The sequence below is a fragment of the Podarcis melisellensis genome (assembly GCF_964234715.1).
Source record: "Podarcis melisellensis genome assembly, chromosome: 8".
Classification (NCBI taxonomy): Eukaryota; Metazoa; Chordata; class Lepidosauria; order Squamata; family Lacertidae; genus Podarcis; species Podarcis melisellensis.
The window spans coordinates 76,472,406-76,489,324 of record NC_138540.1 but is presented as its reverse complement, the minus strand read 5'-3'; the positions used below and the strand labels follow the sequence as shown (position 1 = coordinate 76,489,324).

General features: G+C 49.6%; 1 protein-coding gene and 1 long non-coding RNA gene across 4 annotated transcripts in view; one reads left to right on the top strand and one right to left on the bottom strand.

The window, feature by feature from the left end:
* Positions 1 to 16,919, bottom strand: part of LOC309375156 (uncharacterized protein) — a 55,994-nt gene that overhangs the window by 5,829 nt on the left and 33,246 nt on the right. Inside the window, exons 5-6 of one of the 2 annotated variants that reach the window (XM_081920696.1) lie at positions 1,655 to 1,810; positions 112 to 291 (exon numbers count right to left, since the gene is read on the bottom strand). The exons of the other annotated variant lie outside the window; for it this stretch is intronic. Coding sequence (XP_081776822.1) covers positions 112 to 291; positions 1,655 to 1,810 — 336 coding nt within the window. The remainder of the gene's footprint in view (positions 1 to 111; positions 292 to 1,654; positions 1,811 to 16,919) is intronic. 2 annotated transcript variants of the gene reach the window in all.
* On the top strand, positions 2,244 to 11,484 carry LOC309375389. 2 transcript variants are annotated; one of them, XR_014170895.1, is made up of 2 exons: positions 2,244 to 3,257; positions 11,112 to 11,484. It is a non-coding gene; the product is annotated as an uncharacterized lncRNA (long non-coding RNA). The 2 variants fall into 2 exon arrangements; XR_014170896.1 differs by lacking the exon at positions 2,244 to 3,257 and adding an exon at positions 3,797 to 3,938.

Genomic DNA, 16,919 nt, shown 5'->3' with positions numbered 1-16,919 from the left:
AGTGTCATCTTCAGGCTTCCCTATTGACAACCACCCGCCCAACAAGTGAAACTGTGAGTTCACATTTTCCTCTCTGGTGGCCCTCAACACCCCCCCCCCAAAAAAAAATACCTTTGTCCTTGATAGGGGTCTTGGAAACTACCCTCGTTTTCGCATTGCAAAGGTCACCGAAACAGTAGCTCTGGTCGAACTGGATGGCAAAGTGTCGGTCACCAGAGGTGATTGATTTTGTTTCATCCATAAGGTCTTTGCTGGCACAGCCTTTGTAGCTTATTATCAAAACCTCTTTATCTAAAAGGTGGGGGAGGGGGAGAGATGGATAAATACAAACAATAGATTGATGCTGTGGCAGGGTGTTCCAAAGACCTTACTTTCACAATTTTTGCTCTGCGGCTGATTTATTTTGGTGGGGTTAGGGTTGCCATATTTCAAAAACTGAAAATCTGGACACAAAAGTTTCTCTTTGTTTTTGGCCAAAGTTGTTAAGCCCTTTTGTTTTGCCCAAAGTTGTTGATGCCCGGATACAGTCGTACCTTGTTTTGTGGCCGGGATCCGTTCTGGAGCCCCAGCTGGTAGTCGAAAAGGATGCAGGGCAAAGCTCCGTGTCTGCACACACACATGGAGTGGTTTGCACTTCTGTGCATGCACGAAGCACAATTTAGTGTGTCTGTGCATGCGCGAGAAGCAAACTCAGAAGTATCCCATTCTGGTGCCTCAGGGGCTGTCCAGGTAGTGCTTGTTGCCAGGAGCTGAGACGGCCATGGAGTAAGCAAGCAAGTAGGGGAGGGAGCCCAGCCAGTCTACCAGCCCTTGCTGCTGAGAGTGGACAGACTAGTGGGAGGCCAGACAGCCAGGCGCCACGCTGGCCTTTCTTGTGCTTCCTGTGTACAAAGCTTGCCTGGGAGCTAAGTGCCTGTTGCTGTCACTGCAGCCTCCCAAGGTAAGGTGCTGTCCTCACTTTGGCCAGTCTCCATTGGGCCACTAAGGTTGGAGGTATCCTCTTCCCAGGCCCCTGTGGGGCAGGGTGAGAAGGCAACTCTCTTTGGAGTGGAAGGGAGCGACGCAGACATCAGCGGCTACCAGAAGCAGGGGCGAAGGAAGGCACCGTGACACCTGAGGCAGGGCGTTGCTACATAGGGCGCATGTGCGACATAGCTATGTATGACTCGGTAGCGACGCTGCACATGTGTTGTAGATAGCGGTTTGCCGGCGACGGTGCTCCAGCGCCGTATGGACAGTGCTGGGATGCTCTGCTCGTGGCTGCAGCTGCGAACGGAGGATTGTTTGCATGTGGCTGTAGCGGCGAGGGAGGGATCCCACCGCTGTCCGCAAGGTGATGGAGCAGCGCCAGCGGCAAACCACTTTGTACAGCGCATGTGCGGCATCGCTATGTACAGCGCATGCGGTGTATGTAGCAATGCTGCACATGCGCCGTACAAAGTAAACAAAAAACAAAAAACCCCAACATGTGCAAATAGAAAATAAAATGAATCAAAGCACATTTGAAATACCTCAATTCTGAATGCATGCAAAGCATCATTTCAGGCCCCAGGTAATCCCGCTGGGAATTTTAGGGATTGCAAGTAATTTCATGCTTTTCCTCTCTCAAAAATCTTGCAGCCACACAGGATTCATCTGACAGAGCAGCACTTACCAATAGTCAATGTAAGTTGTGCATCTGTGCAAACATTCTCATCATGGGAGCAGTTTCTAATGCCACCTCCTGTGTAAGTATTTGACGTGGTGTTGCCCTTGTGTGGAGTGGTAAGTTTCACGGTGCTGGAGCTATGACACTTCAAGGCAGAAATTCCTGAAAAGAAGTGTGGGGAGAAAGGGTATGAGATGCTGGAGAAGCTATTAGCAATGTCTTTCTGCCTTGAAATCATCAGGGACTAGAAATTATTTCCCCCCTTTTAAAATGAAAGCAGAAGTTCTTAGGAGGCAAAGATTTGCGCCAAATCCATGTTCTGACCCGCAGGCCCAAAGAAAGGGCCTGAGTGAGTGGTTTAATGTGTGGATACGAAAGACGGATGTCAAAAACGCCAGTCCTAGAGCTTTATTAAATGATAGAGTTGGATGGGACCACAAGGAACATCTAGTCCAGTGTTTCCCAACCTTGGGCCTCCAGCTGTTTTTGAACTACAATTCCCATCATCCCTGACCACTGGTCTTGCTAGCTAGGGATGATGGGAGTTGTAGTCCAAAAACAGCTGGAGGCCCAAGGTTGGGAAACACTGATCTAGTCCAATGCCAGATATTGGATTCCAACTCGCACCAACAACAGTCAGATGTAAACTTACAAAAGAGAACAATGACAACCAAATTATATGTATTATCCCCAACCCCAACAAGGTATTGTAGTTAAAGAAAACTTAACCTAATACTTTATTTATAAAAAATGGGGGAGGGAGTTTTCTACCTAGGTATTCCTTCTTTTCTTCTCTTCTTCTGTTTTGTGTCTTATCTTACTCTGTGCACTTGTAATTATGCACTTTTTTATCTTTTAATGAAAAATATAGAGAATAATAATGGGAAAAACCTACAGCACAGTGTAGGTTTGAAAGTAAAGTTTGAACCAAAAAAATTTATGGGTGGAGGCAGACAGCTCCATGGGAGCACACTTCACAGTTCCTGGTCTGAGGGCTTTTACTGCCTTTGCTTAGAGGCAGGATACAGATTCTTGGCTGACAGCTGTCACTCAGAAGAAAGAGCTGAAACATCCCCTCCCCACTTCTCCCTCTTCAGCGAGAGGGGAGCAGATGGCTCAGGTCTTCTTCATTTCCTGCTTCTCCCTGGGTAGGTTTTCCCACAACTTTATAAACACTACATTAGGCTGCTTAGCCATTGCCTCTCTACTGAGTGCCAGCATGAAGCAAGTCAAACCACATTCACTTTCCGGGAAAGCTCCTGGGGGACATGACTCCGCCTTCTCTTTACTTGATGTAGCCCAGACCTTCTCCTCTTCGCAGACAGGGCTAAACTGACATCACAGAGAAACTCTTCCCCACCAGCACTCACAAAACAGACGGAGGACCTTCCCACTGGGGTGGGGCTGCTCGTAAAAGCTTAGTACGCATCGCAAAAGAAAAGCAGATTTCAGCAAAGACACGAACAGCCAGTCCACCTCGGCTGCTGGGTCCCTTCTCCCACAGATAGAGAACCCACATCATAGAGACACTCCTCCCAACCAGCAGGCCCCCAAATGTGACTTAAGCAAGTCATACGACGTTCACTATCTGGGAAACATCCGAAGTAGGGTATGTAGTAGCAGTATGTCCTCTTTTTCCTTGAAATTTCTGTCTGGGAGGATTTTTAAATGTCCAGGTTTCTGTTTGTTACTTTGTTTACATTAATCTAAGAAAAAAATCTAGTGTATTATACTCAGATCTAAGGCACCCGGCTAAGTGAATCACAACAGAGCTGCAGCTTAAAATGGCTACATACTATATCATTCATTTTTCTTGTTGCTGAACTAAAAGGATGCTGGCTCAGCTTCAAGATCTTGAAGAAGGAGTCTGGAAGGGCAAGAGTTAACATCCCTCTGCCCTTAAGGAGAGTCCTTATGTACATGTTAAATGCAGAAATCCTTTGCCCAACATGGGGCTCAAACCCATGACCCTGAGATTAAGCTTCTCATGCTCTACCAGATGAGTCATTCCACCCCCTTGAACCCTTTTGGCTGCCCCTTTCTGAACTTTTTCCATACACCTTAGGATTCTCCGTGCAAATCTTGTTGGCACGCACCCAACCACCCAGGTCTGCAACTAGAGGACATCCCAATAGCAATAACTGGTACCTGAAATAAGAAAGGTCATCGCCAGAAGTCCTTGCAGCACAACTGTTGCAGCTCTCCATCTCAATGCGACACCCTCCATGGTCTGAAGGCGACAGTTTCCTGATGAGTCGTGGAGGAAAAGGAAAAGCAGTCTATTATCTGAGTGAGTTGGGCTGTTTGGTTATATATATATCTCGTGCACAAACATGCTAGCTAGAGAATAACAGGAGGGACTATCTGAAATACGAGAGCAGTTCTGGTGAGGACAGGATTACATAAAGAAGCAGGCAGCTGTCCAACAGGGGCGGACCCATATTTTAATATTTTAATAATGAGTGATAGCCAACCAGCTGCGCTGGTGCAAACGAAGGCTGGCCTCTCTTGCTCTCCTCGCCCATCCTTCTCCCATCCTATCTTCCACTCCTTTTTCTTTGTCTGATGTTCACTCCATGGCTGAATCACAAAGACAGTCGGGCGGATGTCTAGGGGTTCCCACCCTCCTTTCCCCTTTCTGTTTTTCTCAAGCAGAAAGACAAATTCATAGCTTCATAAATCCTCCCCTCTCTTTCTTTTTTCCTTTCCTTCTCCTCCTGCGATGAGGCTACATTTTAATATTTTAATGTTTTAATATTTTAATGTTGTATTTTAATTTTGTTTTAAAGTTGTAATCATTCAACTTGTTTTTATTATTGATTGTAAGCCGCTCTGAGCCCGGCCTTGGCTGGGGAGGGCGGGTGTCAGGGTCTCTGGGAGAGAGGAGGAGATGACAGAGGAGACGGAGAGCGAGTGGGAGGAGGGGCAGAAGGATGAGGAAGAAGATGACGGAATTCTGAGGGAATCCACGAGTCTGAGCAGCGAGTCAGAGGATTCTCAAAAGGGGGTTACCTTAATCAAGCAAAAGGGAGGAGAAGGGAGAAGCGGAGAGGAGCCCAGTGGAAGACAGACGCAGCAAGAGGCGTCTCAGCCGGAACGGAGTAAAGGGGGTGGAGTCGTCAGCCTCTCGGAGGGAGCAGGATTAGGAGAGAACAGAGAAAGGGGGTTGGAGCAAGGTGTTCAGCCGGAAAGGGTGGAGAGCAGAACAAGGGGTGGTGTAGCGGTCGAAAGAAAGGTCAGCAGCAACGTACGCGCGCCAAGTTCAAACGTAGAGGCGCGCGGAAGTGGAGAGAGCTCAGGGGAGGAGCCCGGCCCTAAAGCCAGAAGGAGGGGGGAAGAGGCGGCAGAGGATTCAGCCTCAGGCGAGTCACGGAGAGAGGGAACCCAGGGGGGCAGGAAGACCCTGCGGAAAAGAAAGGAGAGGAAGAGGTGGTCTAGAGCCAGGCTATTAAGTTGGTGTGGAAGAGGGGAGGAGTCAGAGGGGACTTCAGCGGTCTAACGTGTCAGACGTACGGCCACGATGCTGAACTGTACGAGAAGCAGAAATCTTCAATAAACTTTTCCTGTAAATAAACTGCAACGGAGTGAGGTCTCTTGTGAGCTGGGACCCGTCCTGGGTGGCCGTGACAGTAAGTCCCCTCTCTGAAAGCAAAAAATTTTTTTGCGAAGCTCACGAACGGGAGCAGCCATGAGCGCTGAGGAGCAGCTGGTTGCACTGCGGGATCAGGTTACCGCTCTCACATCGGCAGTCATTGCTTCGCAGAAGAAGAATGACGACTTGGAGAAGACGTGCCAGGATTTGCAGGCAAGGTGGGAACACGCGGACAGGGCGGGGGCCCCAGGTTCCAGAGCGGAGGGCATTGCGCTTGGACGGAGGGGGGGTGCCCTGGTTCCGCATTTTAATGGCAACTTGCAAGACTATCCCAATTTCAGAGCGGACGTCGTATATGCACTGCATTTACTCCGTCACGATTTTAAAGATGAGGAGGAGAAAGTGGGGTTCATTGTTTCGCACCTGCATGGGGAGGCCAGGGCTTGGCTACGCAATCTGTGGCGCGAAGATGGACCGGCCCGTCGCAATTCAACTGCGTTCATCAAAGCGATGGATTCTTGTTTTCAATCCTCTGTGGATGTGGACATTGCGCGCCGTCAAATGCACGGGCTGAGGCAGGGGAAAGCGACTGTGCGCCAATACCACTCTAAATTTTTTGCATTGCTCACCGCCTTAGATTGGCCAAAGGACAGTAAGCCGGTCAGAGATCTTTTTTGGGAGGGATTGAGCCCCCCCATCAAGGATGAGATCGCTAGGGGGGACAGACCCCAGACCCTAGAAGACGTGGTGCACCGGGCTTTAGCTATTGGAATTCGACATGAGGGACGTCCGTGGCACAAGGAGGACGGGCCCCAAGCGCGTGCGCAAGCGAGGACTCTCCCTTTTGTGCACAGGGATTTCAGCCGTGCGCACCCCTCGCCAATGGGGAAGGACAGCGAGGAGCCGATGGAGATTGGTGGTGCTAGGGCTCAGAAGCCGTCCCAGAGCCCTGTCCCTGGTGCAGCCAAAGCGAAGCCTCCTAGAGGAACCAGGAAGTGTTACATCTGTGACAGTGCGCACCATATGGCGAAAGAGTGCCCCCAGAGGCTCCAGAAGCACACTGCAGCACTGGCAACTGTAACAGCAGAGGTGCAACCAGGGGAGCAGCTTCAGGGAAACGACAGTGCCTGGCTGGAAGCAGAGCTACTGGGGCTCAGCCAGGCGGATCTGTAGACAAGCCCCCAGCATCACTGCAGAGCGTGGACCCTTTGCCTCCCAGACCGGCAGTTCTGCTCACAGCAACACTCCAGTTGCCTGATGGGAGACTCCTCGAGGTTCCAATAACGATCGATTCGGGAAGCAACGCCGACTTCGTGGGACTGCAGTTCGTTAAGCAGCACAACATGGCGCTCCTGCCTGCAACGACGCCTCTAAACGTGGTCACGGTAGACGGCAGGAAGTTGCTAGGGGGGCAAGTGGTGCAGCAAACCCCTCCCATGATGATGCAGATTGGCAACCATCGAGAACTTATTAGTTTCAATGTCACCCACTTATCGGACACACCCATCGTGTTAGGCATGAGTTGGCTGGAGAGGCACAGTCCCGCGGTTGCGTGGTACCAGCGGCAGATCACCTTTTGTTCATCGTATTGTGCTCAGCATTGCTTTCAGACCGATCAGGGAGGAGAAGCCGAGCAGCAGTTGCATCTGGGTATGGTGCAAACAGTGCCTCACAAGTACCAGGACTTCTTGGAGGTTTTCTGTGAGAAGGAAGCTGACAAGTTGCCGCCTCACAGACCTTACGACTGCGCGATTGATTTAGTGCCAGGGGCGCAACTGCCTGCTGCCAAGCTGTACTCCATGTCGGAAGACGAGATGCAAGAGCTTCGGGAGTTCATAGACCATAACCTCAAGCGAGGTTTCATCCAGGAATCTAAAGCAGCGGGTGGCAGCCCTGTGTTCTTTGTGAAGAAGAAAAACACGCCCCAAAAAAGGCTTATAGTGGATTACAGGTTCATAAACAGCTTGACTAAGCCCAAGGCTTTCCCCATGCCCAAGATTGACGACCTTTTAGCGACCGTCAGGAGGGGCAAGATTTTCACCAAGCTGGACCTACGTGGAGCTTACAATCTCATCCGCATCCGGAAAGGAGATGAGTGGAAGACCGCCATGTTCACCCCTCTGGGCACATACGAATACAGAGTCATGCCTTTCGGTCTCCAAAATGGCAGCCACGTTTTTCAAGCATTTATGCACCACGTGCTAGCAGGTCTTCTCTACAAGAAGTGTGTCTGCTTTCTCGACGATATCCTGATTTTCTCGGAATCGCCGGAGGATCACGATAAGGACGTGAGGGAGGTCCTGCAGAGGCTGAAGGACCACAGGCTGTACGCCAAGTTGGAAAAATGCCAGTTTGATGTCAGAGAGGTTGATTTCCTTGGCTACAAGTTGTCCGACGAGGGACTGGCCATGGACAGGGCTAAGGTTCAAGCGCTGTTGGACTGGAAAAGCCCTCGAAATCGGAAAGAGGTCCAGAGGTTCATCGGCTTTGCCAATTTTTACCGCAAGTTTATTAAAGGTTTTGCGAACGCGACGGCGGCTATCACTGACACCCTCAGTTCCAAGAAGAAGAAGTTCGTCTGGACCGAACAAGCGGAGCGGTCCTTCCGGACGCTTAAAGGTCTTTTCGCCTCCGAAGAGCAGCTGCTCCACGTGAATCCCGGCAGACCCATGCGGGTAGAGACCGATGCGTCAGACAGAGCGGTTGGGGCCGTTCTTTTGCAAGAGGATTCACAAGGCAACTGGAGACCGGGTGCGTTCTACTCCCGGAAGCTCAGCAAGACGGAGCGCAATTATACCATATGGGACAGGGAGTTGTTGGCCATTCATGCAGCTTTCAAAGCGTGGCGACACTTCTTAATAGGAGCCAAGCACACGGTGCAAGTCCGCACGGATCACAAGAACTTAGAGTATTGGCGGACGGCTAAGTTACAGACCCAGCGACACATGCGCTGGGCGGAGTTCTTTGCGGATTTCGACTTCAAAATAGAATACATCCCAGGAGACTCCAATGTTATTGCAGACGCGCTGTCCCGAAAGCCGCAATACTTGGAGGAAGCAGCTCCAATCGCAGCAAAGCACATTTTCGCACCGCAGGCGTGGACGTGCGCTACCATCGCAGTCGACCTGGACGCGGTGCGACGCGCGTTGCAAAGGGATCAGTTTGCACAGTCCAAGATGGAGGAGCTACGCGGAGGGTCGCGAGACAACGATGAGTTCCAATTGCAAGATGGACTTTTGACTCGTAAGGGTGCCCTTTACGTGCCCACCGACGATCTTCGAGCCAAGGTTCTGCAACAATTGCATGACGCCCCTAGTGCAGGCCATTTCGGCAAAGAGAAGACGATGGAGTTGGTGGCTAGAGACTTTTGGTGGCCCCAGATGAGAGGAGAGGTGGCGGACTACGTCGCCAGGTGTGATATCTGCCAGAGGTCCAAACCAGTGCACCAGAAGCAGGCGGGATTGCTAGAACCGCTGGAGACACCGCAGCAACCGTGGGAGAGGGTAGCGTTGGACTTTGTTACGGACCTGCCCAGCTCCAGAGGTAAGACGGCGGTGTTAGTGGTGGTGGACTTGTTCACCAAGATGGCGCATTTCATCCCTTGTGCCAAGGTGGCGACGGCAGAACAGACCGCAAAGCTCTTCATCGATCACGTCTTCAGAGTGCATGGACTTCCGCAGTCCGTCTTGTCCGACAGGGGGCGCCAGTTTGTTTCCACTTTCTGGCGAAAGCTTCTGGGCATCTTGCACGTCAAAATCAACCTGACATCGGTGAGACATCCACAAACCAACGGTCAAGCGGAGAGGGTCAACGCGATCATGCAGCAGTACCTGCGGTGCTACGCCAACCAGCGACCTGCGGCGTGGGTGGACTATCTGCCGATGGCTGAATTCGCCTACAACAACACGAAACACGCATCCACCGGGGTGACGCCTTTCTTCGCGAACAATGGCCGTCATCCCAGAACCTTCCCGAGATTTGCGGCACCAGGAGGGGGGGGGGCCTCAAGATGCCGACCAGTTTGCAGCGGAGTTGCAAGAGGTGCACGAGGAGCTGCGGAGACATTTGGAGCTGGCAAAGCAGGCGTATAAGGTGCAGGCCGATAGGCACAGGAGGGCGGGAGAGGACATCCAGATTGGGGACTGGGTGTGGTTAGCAGCCCACGCGATGCCGGCCAGGTCATTGGCCAAGAAGAAGTTAGGACACAGGCAGCTAGGGCCATATCAAGTTGAGGCTAAGATCAATCCGGTGGCTTTTCGTCTAGCCCTTCCGGAGGGTTCCAGGGTGCACCCGGTCTTTCATAGGTCGGTGCTCACTCCCTACAAAACCCCACACAGGTTTCAAGAGTCAGGAGCACTCCCAGAGCCACGTAGGAGGGCGCCTGAGGGGGGGGAATCGCCAAGACCAGAACCTCTTAACGAGGTCACAGAGATACTGGACTCGAGATGGGGGGAGGAGGGAGTTGAATATTTTCTAGCCAGGGAAGGCACTCCGGCCTCTGCCAATAGCTGGGTGCCGGGTTACGCGTTGGACGAACCCCTGTTGAAGGAAGAGTTCCATGCACTTTTTCCGCACAAGCCCATGCCCGAGGAGTATTTTGATGATTGGCTTTTCACGCCCACTTTGTCAGACAGCACGTTCGAGGGTTTCTCCTCACCCGAGGGCCATACGCCCGAAACAAGCCCGACCAGGGATCCGAGACTGGGGGGGGAGGAGACAGGCCCTTGTTGGTGGGTGGATCAGCCAAGGGAGGCATGGAGTCAGAGATGGATGGTAGGTCCTTGGCAGGCAGCGCCAGGAGAAGCAGTGATGGAGGAAGAGACTGTGAGGTCTGTGGGTGGGGAACCCGAGTTCGAACACACATATACGGAGATGACAGAGGAGAACGTTGAAGTGGACAACTTGTATCCTGAACCGACCCCGGAAGAACCACGTTTTCCTCAACCTGCACCCGGCGAGCGGGAGGGGGGAAGGGGGGGCTTCGAGGGGGGGATGGATGTCAGGGTCTCTGGGAGAGAGGAGGAGATGACAGAGGAGACGGAGAGCGAGTGGGAGGAGGGGCAGAAGGATGAGGAAGAAGATGACGGAATTCTGAGGGAATCCACGAGTCTGAGCAGCGAGTCAGAGGATTCTCAAAAGGGGGTTACCTTAATCAAGCAAAAGGGAGGAGAAGGGAGAAGCGGAGAGGAGCCCAGTGGAAGACAGACGCAGCAAGAGGCGTCTCAGCCGGAACGGAGTAAAGGGGGTGGAGTCGTCAGCCTCTCGGAGGGAGCAGGATTAGGAGAGAACAGAGAAAGGGGGTTGGAGCAAGGTGTTCAGCCGGAAAGGGTGGAGAGCAGAACAAGGGGTGGTGTAGCGGTCGAAAGAAAGGTCAGCAGCAACGTACGCGCGCCAAGTTCAAACGTAGAGGCGCGCGGAAGTGGAGAGAGCTCAGGGGAGGAGCCCGGCCCTAAAGCCAGAAGGAGGGGGGAAGAGGCGGCAGAGGATTCAGCCTCAGGCGAGTCACGGAGAGAGGGAACCCAGGGGGGCAGGAAGACCCTGCGGAAAAGAAAGGAGAGGAAGAGGTGGTCTAGAGCCAGGCTATTAAGTTGGTGTGGAAGAGGGGAGGAGTCAGAGGGGACTTCAGCGGTCTAACGTGTCAGACGTACGGCCACGATGCTGAACTGTACGAGAAGCAGAAATCTTCAATAAACTTTTCCTGTAAATAAACTGCAACGGAGTGAGGTCTCTTGTGAGCTGGGACCCGTCCTGGGTGGCCGTGACAGCGGGGTATAAATAAAACATTATTATTATTATTATTATTATTATTATTATTATTATTATTATTATTATTATAAAATAAAAAATCTAATGCAAAGCAATTTCCTTCAGCTTCCAGTCTCCAAACCTGCCTGGAGAAGATGCTTTTAGGATTTCCAGTTCCTTCTGCTCATTTCGTCCGTTTTCAGACAAATCTCGCTGTGAACTGTAAGGTGGAGGATGGGGGGAACTGTCAAAAACAGCTTGCTGCTCAAAACCTCCCTTACCTCTCCCTGGCTCAGCGCCCTGTGCCGGGGAACCGCCCACCAGGCCTAAATCCAGCTTTGACAACAGACTTCAGCCAACAGACTATGAAAACAAGACTTGTTAGAGGTGAAACGTTTCTGCCCAGAAAAGTGCAGAAAATGTGCATGCACACAGCTGGTCTTTAGATATAACTGTGTCGGCTGAGGATCAATAAACTTTGTTGGAATCCTTGGAAGAAGCGGCTCTTTGGGTACATAGCTTCTGGATAGCTCAGCTAGAGTTTGCTGCTGTCAGGGACGGTGGGGTGAACACCCCGCGGGGTGCCTTTTTGTCACCCCCTCAGAAATGGCACCCAGGGCCTCTTCCTCTGCCACTGCCCTCAGCCTCTCCGCTGGACGATCACAGCATCAGAGAAAGGCAGCACTGCTGTCTCTCCCAGGCTTCCTCCCCCTGGGTCTGCTGCTGTCGCCCATGCGCCAAAGCCCAGCCCCAAAGTCCAGCCCAGACGCAGCTTCCCTCGATGGGAACTATAGGTGGGGGCACAAAAAAATGTGCCTGGGGCAATGGCCCCAACAGCCCCCCTCCTGTTACGCCATTGTGTCCAGTGTCTGCAAACAGCAGATCATAGACACCAACTCCTAGAGGCCGAGGTATATTTGTTGCCTTCCATATTATATTTGAGGGGGCTGTTGGCTCCCAAAGTTGATGGGCTTAAAAGAGAAGACTTATTTACCACCATAAATAGCACGAGCCAAATGCCATCTGGATAGAAAATGAGTATGATAACCAACTCTGGAAAGCAGCTTGTCAATATGTTTTAGGTTCTTCTTATTTTCCAGAATTGAGTTCTGCTGTGACTTTGAATAAGTGTCAACTAAGGGATTGGCTCTTCTGGATAGAATCCAGAATGGACCTACAACTAATAGGAAACACCCCCTTGGTATCCGGACTTGAGAACAGAGCATTTTAGACCAAACTCTCACTAGTTTCCTTAAGAAATGCCTTTATTGAGCTGCATTTCCAAGTGATATCCACCACACAAACATCATCATCATCATTATTATTATTATTCATTGAATTTATATACCGCCGTATACCCGGAGGTCTCAGGGAGTTTCACAGAAAAGATCAACATAAAAACCACAATATATATAATCAAAATAAAAACAACAACCCAATAACGCCCCCCCCCCCAGAAAAGAGCCACATTTTAAAAGGGCATAGGATGGTTATAAAGGTATGATTTTGCCTGGCGCCTAAGGGTGTTTAAGGAAGGCACCAAGAGAGAGCATTCCATAGTCGGGGAGCCACTGCAGAGAAGGCCCGTTCTCGTGTTGCCACCCTCTGGACCTCTCGAGGAGGAGGCACACAAAGAAGGGCCTTAGAAGATGATCTCAGGATCCCGGTAGGTTCACATGGAAAGAGGCGGTCCTTGAGGTATTGGCACAGGTGGTGCAAGTCACTGAAGCAGCTCCCTCACCCTGCATGTCTCTTGGTCCTATGAACACTGTGAGACGGGACCCCAGCCCCCCCCAACTTCCCTCTAGGGCCCCTATTGTTCCTTAATGGCCCTAGCTTGGCCAGGTCATTTTGCATAGGCTAGTCCAGGAATTCCTCTGCAGCTTCAATTCTCCCTTCATATCCCAAATAATCAACATCCTAGCATTTATTAATTTCTAGGGTTTAGGGGTCCCCCCAATCAATAACATTATTATATTGAATATGTAGTTTATGAGTTGTATCCAATCCCAGGCCTATGGAGAGTAGTCCCATTGAAGTTAATTGACATGGCTATTAACTTCAGCTATACCAGAAGTAGCGTCTCCACCCCCATTGTTCAGCTTGGACACTGAGGTCCTGCATCGAGGGCCTTCTGGCGGTTCCCTCACTACGAGAAGTGAGGTTACAGGGAACCAGACAGAGGGCCTTCTCGGTAGTGGTGCCTGCCCTGTGGAACACCCTCCCTTCAGATGTGAAGGAAATAAGCAGCTATCTTATCTTTAAAATACATCTGAAGGCAGCCCTGTTTAGCGAAGTTTTTAATGTTTAAGTTTTATTCTGTTCTGCTGAAAGCCACCCTTAGCTGCTAGGGACACCCATTCAGATGGGCAGAATAGAAATAATAATAATAATAATATATTATTATTATTATTATTATTATTATTATTATTATTATTATTATTATTGATTTGAGTGGATCTGCTCTGAGTAGAACCTGGTTGGGTATAGCCCGTTGTATTTTGCCATCATAGCCAAAATCTGTGGGGTCTTGGGAAGCAAACAAATTGCTTGGTTTTGGGAGGGAGAATCAGACCCCAAGGCGGTGGTTATCCAAATAATTTTTTTATTTTATAGATATGAGCCATACATGCTATTGGTTGGAACAGGTCACTGTCTTGGAGCCCTCCGTCCCTCCGTCCCTCCCTCCCTCCCTTTCTGCTCCACAACACAGCCCTTCCAAACCCAAATGCAGGTTCCAGCAGTTCAGGTGCTCCCAAACCCCCTTCCTCACCCCCATATCCCTAGGATGGTGGTTCCCAGGACTGCCAGGAAATGGCAAAGTTGAAGGCTGAGCCCTTGGAAACCTGACCCATAATGATCATAAGACAGGTATGGGTTGGTGGTGCTCCTCGCTGCTGAGACTCTGAAGCTTGTACTGCAACAAGAATCTCTGCACTGGACTTAATTAATGCTCTGAAAAGAGAACTGTTGCTGGTTGCACAGCGGAAGCGTTTACTGGACCAGTACACAGACTCTCTTATCAATAACATTATTATATGGAATATGTAGTTTATGAGTTGTCTCCAATGCCAGTCCTATGGAGAGTGAGACCCATTGAAGTCAATGGGCACGGCTAACTTGGGTGCATTGATTTCAGTGGGTCTGCTCTGAGTAGCCCTTAGTTGGGTATCATTAGGGTTGCCATACATCCGGCAACAGTCGGCAGCAGTGTCTTGTCGGAAATAGGCAAAATGTTTGGGAAAATCCGGGTGTATGGCAGCCCATGTTGGCAGCGCTGTTTTTGCACATTATCCATAAGATTAGCTCAAAAAGTCTGGATTTTCACCATTTGAAATATGACAACCCTAGCTATAGCCCTTAGTATTTTGCCATCACAGCCTTAACTCCCTTCCTTCCTTCTCCACAACACAGCCCTCCCAAACCCAAATGCAGGTTCCAGCAGTTCAGGTACTCCCCAATCCCCTTCTCACCCCCATATCCCGAGGATGGTGGTTCCCAGGACTGCCAGGAGAGGGCAAAGTTGAGGGCTGAGCCCTTGGAAACCTGACTCCAGGGTGACAGGCTCTTTTGCATGTCCAAGGTTAACATCCTCATCCTGATCAGAAAAGAGGTTTGGCTTGGCAGTGCTTCTCATATTGAAATAAAAGCCATCATCCTTCCAATTGCATTTGCTGCCGGAGCAGCAAGGCCCCGACTCGCTGGTGATATTTATAGGGCCGAAGGACTGGCTCTTTATAACATCGCAGGATGAGCGCTGGCAGGTCCTGAGAATCATGGGCACGGAGCTGGATCCTGTTGTGGAAGAGAAGGGAGGACAAGAAAGACACAACATGTTAGGTATGGAGGGCATTGGCCCACTTCTCCCAGCATGAATTGAGATGCCACAGGGAGTTGTGAAGTACATGGAGCCTGAGGGGGTAACCCACATCCATGAGTTATTAGGGGGCAGGGCCCCCACACCTCTGGAAAAAGAGGCCTGTTTTGCCTCAGAGTGGCATTTTTTGAGGTGAAAAGTTTGTGTGAGTAAGTTAAATTACTCCGGGAGGCAGATTCTGACATTGCAGCTGGTTGAACTAGATGACCCTTGGTGTCCCGTCCAATTCTACAATTCTATGTTCTATGATTCTATAATGTTTGGCTTTAAGAAGTATCTTAATTGTTTATTTTAACTGCGGAATATATTTTATTCTGTTTTCATTCTGCTTTGTGTTTTTTATCTGTCACATTTGAACCTGAGTAAGATGCATTTATTTCATTTACAAAAAGCTTGTCACATCCCATTTTTCAGTGTGCCCAAATCCTCAAAGCAGCTTGCTGCAGAATAATAATAACAATAATAATAATAATAATAATAATAATAATAATAATAATAATAATAATAGATGGTACAATTAAGACATCATCTCACCAAAAGGCCCCTTGCAATCAACCGATCACCCTAAAAAGGGAATAAATCAGAACACCATTGCTAAACTTGAGAGGGAGCCACAGTGAAGCTGTAATTCAGGTTTCACCAACTTGCAGCTGTCCATATGTCATGAACTCCAACTCCCATCAGCCCCAGCCAACTTCTAGAGGACATCAGGGCTGGCAAAGGCTGCTGTAAAGAAAGCAGTCTTCAAGTAAGACGTGGGCAGCAGGGTTTGAAATTAGCCAGGCACGTTTGCACCTGCTATCGCCACCTGCGACCAAGTGCCAGGATGACACCTAACATCTACACCATCTGGAGGTACCAGCCTGGGGATCACTGGATCTTGACTGTTTTCACACACTAATACCACATCCTGTCGAATTCTATCTGTTATATTTTGATCTGCACGATCAGAATGAATTTCAGGAACCAAAATGCTTTTTCAGGAGCAGGAGCAGCGAACAACATTCAAGCTAATTGTTTTCACTTGTCTTCACTTACAGTACCTCACCCCACTGCCCTGCTCACAACTGTGAAGAATATTCTTACGTTATGAATGGTCCATGTCACCATTAAGAAATAGAGGTAGGAATAGGCCAATATATATGTGGACTTTCCCTGGATCTTTAAGTTTGAAAACTTAAAGTTCTTAACCTAGCTCAAGGTGGTCATCTGAACTAGCCAGGGGTTTAACTGAGAATCAATCACAGTCAGTCCGTCATTTGGAAAATAAGACTTTAGAGAAGTAGACATTCTGTTTGGCGACTGTCACCTTGGTTTAAGGAGCCATTGACACCTTGATTATATATCAAAGTTTCTAACATGTGGGCAGGTGAAATTGTTTTGACCTTCTGCCTAAAACTTAGGTGCATTCCATAGCCAATTTACCATATGGAGAAGTTAGGCCTTGTTTCTGGCCACCAACCATCACTTCTTGAATTAAAGCACAAACACAGTTTTTAAATAATGTTTTTAGAAGGGAAACAGGGCATGGTATGGTAAAATTAGAGGAGGTCAAGAGTGAAGCAACTTTATCCCATAATCTGAGCATTGGACCCACCTAATCTCCAAGGGAAGAGGGGTGTTGAATAGTTGATGCCAAAGTATGCTTCCTAACAAGTCCTAGCCTTCCGCAACCACCAGGTTCTGATGGTGGAAGTGAGCCCAGCTGGTGGAGACGGGGAGTATTTTGGAGGGCAGGAGCTGTGGAAGAAATTTCCTAAGCAAACTCACCTCCTCCATCTATTTCAACAGTAATGTTCATGCTGCCTTGGTAACACCGGTTGTAGTCTTTGCTGCATTCCATAGTCTCCTTGATGTTTCCATTGGAGCCCCAACCAAAGCCCAAGTAACACTGGTTGGAGCCTGTTACTGGAGTAAGACATGAAAATGAAGAGCAAGGGGTCTGTAGTGGGTCTGGATCAAAAAAGGCCACTCCCCTTTGTAGGAGTCTCTCCCTTTTTCCTGTCTCTTAAATAATGATAGGGGGAGAATATTTTGATTTGCTTTGCATATCAAAG